This window comes from Cryphonectria parasitica (assembly GCF_011745365.1).
Source record: "Cryphonectria parasitica EP155 unplaced genomic scaffold M406scaffold_2, whole genome shotgun sequence".
Classification (NCBI taxonomy): Eukaryota; Fungi; Ascomycota; class Sordariomycetes; order Diaporthales; family Cryphonectriaceae; genus Cryphonectria; species Cryphonectria parasitica.
In genome coordinates, this window is record NW_024468910.1 from 830,986 (window position 1) to 843,768 (window position 12,783).

General features: G+C 36.2%; 1 protein-coding gene across 1 annotated transcript; it reads right to left on the reverse strand.

Moving 5' to 3' along the window:
- Positions 1-10,241: 10,241 nt before the first annotated feature.
- M406DRAFT_249263 (uncharacterized protein) lies at positions 10,242-10,505 on the reverse strand (the record flags this gene model as incomplete). The annotated part of the gene is made up of 1 exon (XM_040916598.1): positions 10,242-10,505. The coding sequence occupies one exon, from the start codon at positions 10,503-10,505 to the stop codon at positions 10,242-10,244; it is 264 nt and encodes an 87-aa protein (XP_040779276.1).
- Between the last annotated feature and the right edge of the window lie 2,278 nt (positions 10,506-12,783).

Below are 12,783 nucleotides of genomic sequence, written 5' to 3' on the forward strand. Positions count from 1 at the left end.
TATTGCTGCTCGTAGTCGTGCTAAGCGTATACCCTCGCCCTGCTGTTGCTATTTATCTGCGGCGCTTAGGTTTCTGAAGGAACTATTCTGAACCTTCCTTACTCGAGAGATATGTTAAGCAGTTATTATTATAGCAGAATATTCAGCTGAGATTTTCGTAATTAATAGAATCCGATACTTGCTCTAAGGGAATATTTTTGCTTAATTGATTGGATTCCTATTATCAAGCGATATTCATCTAGCATTCTTCCTAAACTAGTTGCTATTTGTTTTTCCGAGATTAATAGTAATTATATACTATATATCCCTATTTATTGCAGTTGTAGCAAGTAATGCTGCTTCTCTTGCTATACTGCTTATTAGCAGCATTGAGTTCTATGAAATCAGCATGCATAGTGCTACTTTAAGCTATACTGCTATATCAATTGCTATTCTTGTTTTAGAGTTTCTTGCTTATATTAGCTGAAAACCTCCAAATCTAGCTTCCTCCCTTCTTAGACTTCTCTATCTATCGTTCATACAGATAGTTATTGATATGGATAGCTTGATTAGAGAATATTGCAAAGTTCTCCAGCCAATTCTGCTTGGAGATTTTATCTTTAATATCATTCTTAAATCTCTTGTAATAGTACTCCATAAGATTCTTATCTTCCTACAGGAGTTGCGCTGAGAGTTGCTTGAATCTAACTGTATAAGCAGAAGCTGATTTGGTCTGCTTGAGATTCATAAGCTACTGAGCTGTAGTGCATTCTTCATTGGAATTATCAAAGGTTTTCTTGAAAGCTTTCTCGAAACTCTTAAAGGAATCAAACATATTCTTGATATCTTAGATATATGTATTGGAATTGTTCTGATGCTTCAAGTGATTGCATAGAAAGGGCTTGTATTAGATGAGAGCATTCTTTTTAAAATGAGTTTCTGCAAGAATAATTTTCTCAGATTTCTTAATGAATTAAGTCTTGTAATACAGGAAATATGCTCTGCAGTAGGTGAGGAATCCATGCAGCATTTTTTGATTGCTATTATATATAGTGAGCTTATTCATCTTGTATGCTTTTCCAGCGCTACTAGTGATTGCAGAGATAAGCTGCATCTGCTGAGCTTGTTAGGCTAGCTGAGCCTATTGATTAGCGATGGTAGCGCTCTGGGCCTGCTGTTGTTCGCGCAGATTCTGGATACGCTGGATAAGCTGGTATACCTAATTGATCAGTTCTTTCTGAGTAGAGGCGCATGAGAACGAAGGGATTTCTGAAGAAGCTATCGTATTCCGTATTGCTCAAGAAGATAATACTGAACTGTTCTTGAACAAGAGTTATCAAAATGTAATAAGTACTGTAGCAATCTGAAGATTCCAAAGTATATAAAAGAGGTTTATGCTAATAAGAGCAGTATTAAAGTGCTAAGTTCTTGAATACGGAACCGTACAAGTCTCAGTAAGTGATGCAAGTATTCACTGCCTTTAGGGCTACTCAGTATAGAAAACTGAATACTTAGATTAACAACTAAAGAACTATCTGAAGGAAATCTATCTAGCAGTAAGAAACGTAAACCTTCATATACTTGGTTCTTCAGTCCCTTGCTTGCTGGTGATCATCCCAGATCACCACTGATCATTCCGGATCACTACTGATCACCGAGCGCCGGTGATCACTAGTGATCGCTCTATTGTCTGATTGGTCGGACTTTCTTGACCCTAACCCCTGATTATGTAATCATGGTTGCTTTTCCTGACGTGTCCCAGCCCCGCTGGTTCCATCAGCTGGTCCTTGTGACCTTGTCCGGTGTTGGTATTTGTTGGTTCATAACATTCAGCTAATACAAGCAAGAAACTCTAATATAAAAATAGCGATTGATATAGCAGTATAGCTCAGAGCAGCACTATGCATGCTAGTCTTATGAAACTCGATGCAGCTAATAAGCAGTATAACAAAAGAAACAATATTACTTGCTACAACTGCAACAAACAGAGATATATATTATGCAACTGCTATTAACTTCAGAAGAATAAATAGCAATCAGTTCAGAAAGAATGCTAAATGAATATTGCTTAATAACAGAAACCAAATCAACTAAGCAAAAACATTCCCTTAGAGCAAGTATTGAATTCTGTTAATTACGGAAGTCTTAGCTGAATATTCTGTTATAATAATAACTGCTTAATATATCTTTCAAGCAAGAAAGGCTTAGAATAGTTTCCTCAGAAATCTAAGCGCTACAGGCAGATAGCAACAGCAGAGCGAGAGTATATGCTCAGCACAATCATGAGCAGCAACAACTTGAACTATGTTATAACTCATTCAACATGCAGGTCACGAAACAGATCACGAGTAACAAGGACCAGGTGTTAAGAATCCAATATTCTAACAAAACATTGATTACATAATGCAGGGTTAGGATTACAGCAGGGATGAATCACTGGATTATTAAATGATTCAGCGAGCCTGAATCACCTGAATCAGTAGTAAGCTAAGATAAGCTATACTGAAGAGCCGAATATATAACTATACGATCATTATCATTAGATAGATTCAATATATAGCTCTTCAGTTATCAATCTAAGTATCAGATTACTCTCCTACTCTGATAGCTCCAAAAGCAGTAAACACTTGCACAGTTATCCCAGTTGTGTTTCTGTATTCAAGGCTTGTACTTAGCACTGCTCTTGTTAGCATAAACCTCTTATATATCTTGAAATCTTCGGATTGCTGCAGTGCTCATTACATTTTGATAACTCTTGTTCAAAAACAGTTCAGTATTACTCTCTTGAGCAATACGGAATACGATAGCTCCTCAGGGAATCTCTTCGTTCTTGCACGCTCCTACTTAGGAGGAATTAGTTAACCAGATGTATCAGCTTATCCAGCGTATCCAGAACCTGTTGAACCAGAACTAGGGCGCCGTCGCCCTCGAAAGAAAAAGGAACAAACAGCTGCTGAAGCAATGAGCAAGGGCTCGTGCAACCCAAGCGTGCCTGTACAGATGAGAACAGCAAACTAAGGCCGCACGGGCACAAGAACAGGATGAAAAACCTGTCTTAAACCTATCCAAAGGGTTCAAAATTGAAAAGAAGAGAAAGAATGCTTCCTTGTTACTTATAGCTAAAGAATTTGAAAAGTAGGTAGTATTCTTTATATGTATGAGGACCCTTGATTCACTATACTCCACGTCTCACGGACTACCACTCTGGCTACTATAACAGTTCTTCCCTAGCAACTTTCTTCCAAAGTTGCAACAAGTCCAATGATATGCTAGATCTGATCAGAGGGAAATGAAGTAAAGAAATAAAGAATTTATTGCAAACTGCTAAAGGAAATACTGCAAACCAAATCATCTTCTCAATTTAATTCTTATGCTTTTTCTTATTGCTTAAGCTATTATTCAAATCAATGCAGAAGTATTAGTATTCATCTTCAGTTTATTTATAATATGAGCATAATCTGAATAGATTCTAATGCTAATCTCTTCTCTGTTTCCATCTGCTTTCAAACTCTGCTCGAGCAGCAGTAGCAGCAGCAGTTCTCTTCTGATTCTGCATCCTTACTCGATGAATCCTTTCGCAGTTTGCTTTATACATATCTATCTTAATAATATAATCGAATTCTATTCAGTTCGGAGAACCTACTAAGAGCTTAATTGTTATAACTCATTCAACATGCAGGTCACAGGATAAGGCTCCACTAACCAAGGAACCAGGTGTTACGATCCAACGTCGGATACTAAGCAAGCTTACATAACCCGGGATAGGGTTACTAGCGCGACTATGTTGACTATGGATATAATCAACATATTTGGAGAAATGACTATGAGGAATCGGAACATAGTCAGGATAGTCAGAACTGAAGAGCTGAATATATAAGAACCCGTTTATTACCATTAGATAGATTCAGTACATAGCTCTTCAGTTGTCAATCTAAGTATCAGTTTACTCTCTCATTCTAATAGCTCCAAAGACAGTAAATACTTGCATTGCTTATTAAGACTTGTACGGTTCCGTATTCAAGGATTTGATACTTCGATATCGCTCTTATTAGCATAAACCCCTTTATATACTTAGGAATCTTCAGATTGCTGCAATGCTTATTACATTTTAATAACTCTTGTTCAAGAACGGTTCAGTATTACTTCTTGAGCAATACGGAATATGATAGCTTCTCCAGGAATCTCTTCGTTCTCGCGCGCTCTCACTCAGGAAGAACTGGTTAACCAGATATATCAGCTTATCCAGCATATCCAGGATCTGCGCGAACAACAGCAGGCTCAGAGCGCTATCATCGCCAATCAACAAGCTCAGCTAGCTCAACAAGCTCAGCAGGCACAGTTCACCTCTGCAGCCACTAGTAGCGCTGGAAAAGCATATAAAATAGATAAGCTCGCTATATATAATAGCAATCAGAAGATACTGCATGGATTTCTTATTTATTGCAAAGCATACTTTCTGCACTATGCAACTCAGTTTACTAGGAAATCTGAGAAGATTATCCTTGCAAGAACTTATCTCGAAAAGAATGCTTTCATCTAATATAAGCCTTCTCTATATAACTATCTGAAGCATTAGAACAATTCCGATATGCATACTCAGAGTATTAAGGATATATTTGATTCTTTTGAAAGCTTCAAAAAAGCTTTCAAAGAAACTTTTAGCAATTCCAACAAAGAATGCACTATAGCTCAGCAGCTTATGAATCTCAAGCAAACCAAATCAGCTTCCGCTTATATAATCAGATTCAAATAGCTCTTAATAAGACTTTTATAAAAAGATAAGAATCTTATAGAATATTACTATAAGGAATTCAAAAACGATATTAAGAATGAAATCTTTAAGCAGAATTAGCTAGAGAATTTCGCAATGTTCTCTAATTAAGCAATCTGCATTAATAATTATCTATACAAACAATGAATAAAGAAGTTCAAAAAGAAAGAAAGCTAGACTTAAAGATTTTCAGCTAATATAAGCAAGAAATTCTAATACAAGAATAGCAGTTGATAGAGCAGTATAGCTCAAAGCAGCACTATGCATGCTAATTCCATGAAACTCAACGCTACTAACAAGCAGTATAGCAAGAAAAGCAGCATTACTTGCTACAATTGCAACAAACAAGAATACATAGTATACAATTGCTATTAATCCCGAAAGAATAAGTAGCAATTAGTTCAGAAAGAATACTAGATAAATATCGCTTAGCAATAGAAACTTAATCAACTAAGCAAAAACATTCTCTTAGAGCAAGTATTGAATTCTATTAATTACAGAAGTCTTAGCTGAATATTCTGTTATAATGATAACTGCTTAATATATCTTTCGAGTAACAAAGGTTCAGGATGGTTTCCTTAAAAACCTAGGCGCTACAGACAAATAGCAACAGCAGAGCGAGGGTATATGCTCAGCACAACTATGAGCAGCAATGACTTGGACTGTTCGGGCATCATAGAACAAAGCATTCAAGCATTGGAGGAAGAGCTTAGCAACAGCACTCTCCATCATTCCTCATCACTCATACCAAGCACTATAACCAGGAATATGAATAAAGGATGATACTCTCTTAGCTACTGGTACGAACACCTGAACAACACCGAGGACGCTTCCCAGACAACAGGAGAGTCAGGCCAGAGCGAACAATCTAGCAACCCGCCAGAATCTCCCGTGAATAAGAAACCCAAAAGACTTACAAGAAGATTCTCTTTCAGCATTGGGTGAAACAAAGAAACAACATAAATTGAATATCTTATCTATAGAATAAAACTAGAGAAACTCTTCATCTGCATTTCCTTGCAAAGCATCAAAGCATGAGAAAATGAGAATCCTCGAATCAGCTCACTTTATGATTTACATTACGAACTAACATAGATCTTCTGCGCTTATTATAGCTGCAGAATACATTTCTCAGAGAAGATGCAATACGAATAATTCCCTATCAGAGAACCAGAACAAATCCTTTAAGCTGTTGAAGAACAGAAACTTCACTTCAGAGAAGTTCTCAATAAGCAGTATAATAATGCATATATCGAGCTATCGAACAATTGTTTCATGCAATGTATAAATAAGAAAGTAGAATAGTAGCAGTACAAGATAATACTCTGTATAATTCATATTAATGATAAAGTTTATAACTAGCATTAATAGAAGAAAGATTAGAAGCAATGATGATATAAGCAAAAGCAAGCTAAAAAGCTCGCTTAAGAAGCAGCGAAGCAAGCTCAGAAAGAGAACAAACAGTTCTCAATAACTCCAAAAGAACAGAATTGCTTGTAAAGGAACTGCAGATGATCAGACTGAAACAGTTTCTATGTAAAGCTTCTAGAACAGATTATGCTTATATTAAGTTCAACATATATATTTAAGAATACAGGTATAGCGCACTATTGAATAGTAATACTTAAGAAAACTTTATATTCTTATATATTATCAATCAAGTATAACTATAATGAAAATGAAAGAAGTATTCCTATACTCTCAGCACTGTAAAAGAACAACCTGTTGCTTACAACTAAGAAGTAATCGATAAGAAAACTAATCATCTATTTATTTTGATTCAAGAATGAGTAATCAGGATTTCTTTTGATATTACGGATACAGCACAGCATAAGCTGATTATAGAGCTTTCATAGCTTAAGAAGCACAATCCTCAAATCGATTGAACTACTAGCCAGATCTCATGGGAATAAGCTGTATCCAGAGAAATAGTTGCAATCAACAGCGCAGGATCGAAGCTAGTTATTGAAGAATACTCAAGAAGAGGAGCTTCAGACGACTTTACACATACTTTCAAGTCAGCAAGGCTAGCAGTTCAAGGAGAAGAACTTAGTAACAAGCGAACTCAAACAGTGCTAGAGCGCTAGCAGGTTAGCAAAACAACGGAAGCAAGGCTCTCAGCAAGTCGGTTCGCTCCGGAGCAACAAGGAAAAGCTTTAGAATGTGAATTGTAGATCCACACAGGAAAAACCTCGAAACCAGGCTCTCGAGCGCTCGGTTCAGCCTGGAGCGAACGCTTAAGGCCCTCGAAAACGCTATCAGAAAAGAAGCATGCTCAACAGTACCTACTGTTCCTCCAGATAGCAGAAATAGCATATGAACCAGAACCAATACTCGCAAACATACTACGAAAATATCATAAGTTCAAGAAACTATTCCAGAAAGAATTGGAAACAGAACTGCTAGAATATAGCTTATATAATCATAAGATCCTACTACAAGAAGAAAAACAACTCAAATTCTTCCTCATCTACGGACTAGATAAGGCATAGCTAGAAGCATTCAGAAAGTATCTCGATGAGAATCTCAAAAAGAAATATATATAATCATTGCAATTATCAGCAGAATATCCTATTCTGTTTATACTCAAAAAAAACAGCAAGCTCAGATTATATATTAACTACTAGCAATTCAATAATATTATAATCAAAAACCAATATTTATTGCTACTTATCAAGGAATTATAAGATAGACTGCAAGGAGCACAATAGTTTATAGTTCTGAATCTGAAAGAAGCTTATAATCTAATCAGAGTAAAGAAAGGAAAAGAATAGAAAACTGCTTTCAGAATATGCTATAAATACTACGAATATTTAATCATACTCTTTAGTCTAACAAATACTCCAGCTTTATTCCAAGAAATAATTAATTATATTCTATATAAGCATCTGAATTAGTTCATTATTGCTTATCTCAATAATATCTTCATTTACTCCCGGATACTGGAAGAATATAAGAAATATATGGAAACAGTATTGCAGATGCTTCAAGATGCAAAACTTCTTATAAAATCCGCAAAGAGCTACTTTTATATACAAAAGATTAACTATCTCGAGTTTACAATTAAGCTAGATTGCATCAAGCTACAGAAAGATAAAGTAGAAGCAGTTAGAAATTAGCTAATCTCTAGGAATATCAGAGATATTAGATTCTTTCTTAGATACATTAACTTCTATAAGTAGTTTATTAAGAACTATAGCTGAATTATATACTCTCTTACAAATCTTACTAAGAAGAAGCAGCTCTTCGAATGAATCTTTAAAGCGCAAGAAGCTTTCGATAAGATCATCAGGCATATCATCTCAGAGCTAGTTCTGTATAAAGCAAATCCCTACAAACCTTTTAAAGTTGAGACTAATACATCAGAATATGCACTCGGAGAATAACTTGGTTAGCAAGATAATCAAAGATGCTTAAGAGTTATAAGCAACTTTTCGAAAAAGCTAAACAGCTCAGAAGTCAACTACAGAATCCCTAATCAGAAGCTTATAGCAATAGTAAAAGCTTTCGAGAAATAGTAACACTACTTCATCAGCGCACAGCATTCGATCACAGTTCACTCAGATCACAAAAACCTAACTATATTCATAATAATCAAAGTCTTGAATAAGCAATAAATCAGATAAGCAGAATTCCTCTTACAATTCGACTTCAGAATCATGCACTACAAAAGCTTAGAAAACAAACAAGCAGATACTCTCAGCAGATAATCAGACTATCGAAATGCAGATTTCTCAAATATATAGAACATCTTTGCTCAAGATGAGTTGGGAAATCTTATCAATGCATACAGAGAGCTGAACGCTGCCTTCAGAATCAGACTTTCAGAAACAAATTCAGAATTGATAACTTCAGATAAATAAGATAATTACATCAGAGATATATACAGTATATCAGCATACGAATACTAGAGAGTTAGAGCAACTTATAAATGTATCAAAAGATACTAAAGCTTATCAAGCTTTAGAAAAAGAATTAGAAACATTCTATAACAATGCAACAGCTGCAAGAAGAATAAAGCAGAGAGATATAAGCTTTATAAACTACTGCATTTCTTATTAGTATTTATAATTATTTAGCAATTTATTAGTTTAAACTTTATTATCAAGCTATCTTTCTTATAAGAATTCTTAACTAAAGTGCAATATAATAGCATTCTAGTAATGATTTGCAGACTAAGCAAGTATGCTTACTTTCTTTCTTATAAGAAAAGCAGTATAGCAGAGGAACTTGTATATATATTCCTCAGAATGATTATTGCTAACTATAGCATATCAGAAGAAGTAATCTCTAATAGAAATAGGAAGTTTAATTTAAAATTTTAAACTTCGCTTATAAAATAACTCGAAATATACTATAAAATATTTATAGCATTTTATCTGCAAACAGATGAACAAATGAAAAGAATAAACCAGATTATTAAACAATATCTTCAATACTATATTAATCAGAAACAGAATAACTAAATTAATCTATTACTTCTTGCATAGTTCGCTTATAATAGCGCAGATATAAGCATAACAAAGAAATCACTATTCTTTATACTCTATAAATATAACTCAACAGCTTATTACGAAGCACTACTAGAAATAGATACAGAAGCTGCAGATAAAAGAGTTAAGAAGATCAAGAAAGTTCAGAAGAAACTTCAGTTAGAACTACAATTTATTCAAGAATAAATAATACAATATGCAAACTCAAAAAGAATTAAGAGACTAATTCTACAGAAAGAAAATAAGATTTATTTATTTTGAAAAAACATTAGAATAACCAGATCTAGCAACAAACTTGATTATAAAAAGTTAGAATTATTCAAAATCTTGCAACAGATTTCTCTGGTTAACTACAAGCTAGCATTATCTCATAGGATAAGAATATACTCAGTTTTCCACATCTCACTACTAGAACTAGCAGCATAAGAAATATCAGAGAATGATATAGCAGAGATAGAGAATAATGAATCAGAGTATAAAGTAGAAAAGATTCTCAAGCACAGAAGCACAAATAATACAAGGGAATACCTTATCAAGTGAAAAGATTACTCAGCGAGCGAAAATTCATGAGAATCACGGAAAAACGTTAAAAATGCTCAGGAAAAGGTAGCTGAGTATTGGAAAAGAAAGAAAGCCAGCACCTAAGATGATCGCTCCGCCCCGGACCGAGGTTCAGGAGCCTCAGAAACCTCGCTCTTCAGGAAACTCAACCAATCCATCACTGCATTCCTCACATCCACGGAATTCCAGTCAAAACCCTCAAAAGAAGAATCCTCAGCTACAGTAGCAGATTTCTCAGCCGCTATAGCCTGTGCTTTAGCAGCAATACGCATCCTCTCAGCCTTAGCTTCCTCAGCCTCTATACGATCCAGTTCCTCCACACAAGTAATACCACAATGCAGAGCACATTTCATCTTCTCAGACTACATTCGCTTCTATTAGCGCAGACAGAGAAGCTCAATCTCCCTCTTCTCGATCTCGTTCTCCAATTTTTGATATTAGATAGCAATATTGCAAAGCTCCTCGGAAGAAGAGCTTATAACATCGCACTTGGAGCAGCCCAGTCGAATGCATTCGATACAACGAGAAGAGTCTCCAGAAGACATCTTGCAGAACCTGAAACTACGCTCCTCACAATAGGAACAAACAGGCATCTCGATAAAATTTTCCAAAAGACGGAAAATCAAGAGATCTCGGTCTTGAGTACTCTTTGGAACGGAAGAAGATTTGCAAATACGGAATCTGCTGATTCTGCTTAACATCTCAATTAGGAAGGCAAGACTATGCATACGGAGGATTTGCCAGAATACTTATAGAAGATTGTTGAGAACAACAACTGATAGAAGAAAGATAATGTTATAATTCATCCAATATGCAGATTACAGAATAAAGCCTTACTAATCAAGAAACTAGATATTACAATTCAATATCGGATACTAAGCAAGCTTACATAATCCGGGATAGAGTTACTAGCGCAATTATGTTAACTATGGATATAGTTAACATATTTGGAGAAATGACTATGAGGAATCGGAACATAGTTAGGATAGTCAGAACTGAAGAGCTGAATATATAAGAACCCGTTCATTATCATTAGATAGATTCAGTACATAGCTCTTCAGTTATCAATCTAAGTATCAGTTTACTCTCTCATTCTGATAGCCCCAAAGGCAGTGAATACTTGCATCGCTTATTAAGACTTGTATGGTTCCGTATTCAAGGATTTGACACTTCAACATCGCTCTTGTTAGCATAAACCCCTTCGTATACTTAGGAATCTTCGGATTGCTGCAGTGCTCATTACATTAATAGAGTTAAGGCTATAAAGCTTATTTCATAGAAGCATACGAAGCTTCTGAAGTCTATTAGAAAAACTGAGAGATATGATATTGCTGCTTCTCAGTCTCTGATGCAATAGAGCTTCAGTAGCACGTTTAAGCTTAGCTATTTGCTGCATTAACAGATTGATTATTAGTTCTGAATTGATAAGCATTTCTTAAGATGAAGAGGAGTAAGGATTGATAGGAGTTTCGGATAGGAGTTGATTTAATTCTGAGCTGATATTATATCCTCTTAATGAATGCAAGATTGGGCTAGCTGGAGCTGTATTCTTGTAATGAGCACTGCAGCAATCCGAAGATTCCTAAGTACACGAAGGGGTTTATGCTAACAAGAGCGGTGTCAAAGTGTCAAGTCCTTGAATACGGAACCGTACAAGTCCTAATAAGCGATGCAAGTGTTCACTGCCTTTGGGGCTACTCAGTGTATGAAACTGAATACTTAGATTGACAACTGAAGAGCTATGTACGAGATCTATCTAATGGGAATGAACGTATTCTTATATATCCAGCTCTTCAGTCCTGTTGGTAGTATTGGTTGTTGGATCCCTTGGATCACCTGGGTGATCCAACTGATTCGGATCACCATGGATCAGCTACTGATCCATTCTGATCCTGTAACCCTAACCCTTGCTTATGTAAGCCTTAGTCCTTGAGATATTGAATCCTTTCCTATCTTTCCGGATAGTTGTTCCGGATGTCCTAGCTAGTAACCTACATGTTGAATAGGTCATAACATCATCTCCCTTCTATCGATCGTTGTCCCTAATGATCTTCCGTAAGTATTCTGGCAAGTCATTCGCATACATGATCATGCCTTCCTAATCGAGATGTCGAACAGAATCAACAAATCGCATCCTAGTCATTCGGTGAAAACTCAAGAGCGTTATCGTCTTGCTAAGCTTATTTCTGCTTTTGATATCGAAATGCCTGCTTGTGCTTATTATCGGGAAACGGGGGCTTTCTATTATTTCGCTGAAAACTCTTCTCGTTGTGAGGAGTGTATTTCTCTGGATCAAAGCTGTAATACTGGTTGTTTCTCAGCTTCTGCTGGTTGGTTTCTTCATTCCTTGGTATTCTCCGTAGTTACTGATTTTCTTCTGCAGCGGGGCGTTTGATTCGTGAAAAGCGCAAAGTTTTGAGCGAGGAGGCTGAGGCAGAGTCAGCAAACGCTGCTGCCCTACAAGCCTTGCTAGCGTCGCAGGCTCGTCTTGATTGTGCACGGAAATAGCGAAGGCTGCTGAAGGAATGTGCTGCAGAAATGATTCGTCGTGGTTTCAATTCCTTGGAAGGGTTTGCTGATGAGGAGGATCGCAGTCTTCGTAAAGAGGAGACCCGTCTGATGTCTCAGGGACATCTTGAGGTTATCGACTGGAGTTTCTTAGCTCTTGATTCTAGCGTATCTGATTGGCTTTCCCTTCTGAAGAGTGAAACTGCAGCGCCTGATTCTCGCTCCGGGGCGGAGAGGTTGTCTTAGGTGCTGGTTTTCCTTCTCCAATATTCAGTTACCTTTTCTTGAGCATTTTTAATGTTTTTCTGCAGTTCCTAAGAATTTTCGCTTGCTGGGTATTCTTTCCATTTAACGAGATATTCTCTTGTATTATCCGTGCCTCTATGCTTGAGAATCTTTTCTACCTCATATTCTGGTTCATTGTTTTCCACTTCTGCTATGTTATCTATTAGTATTTCCTGTGCTGCTAGT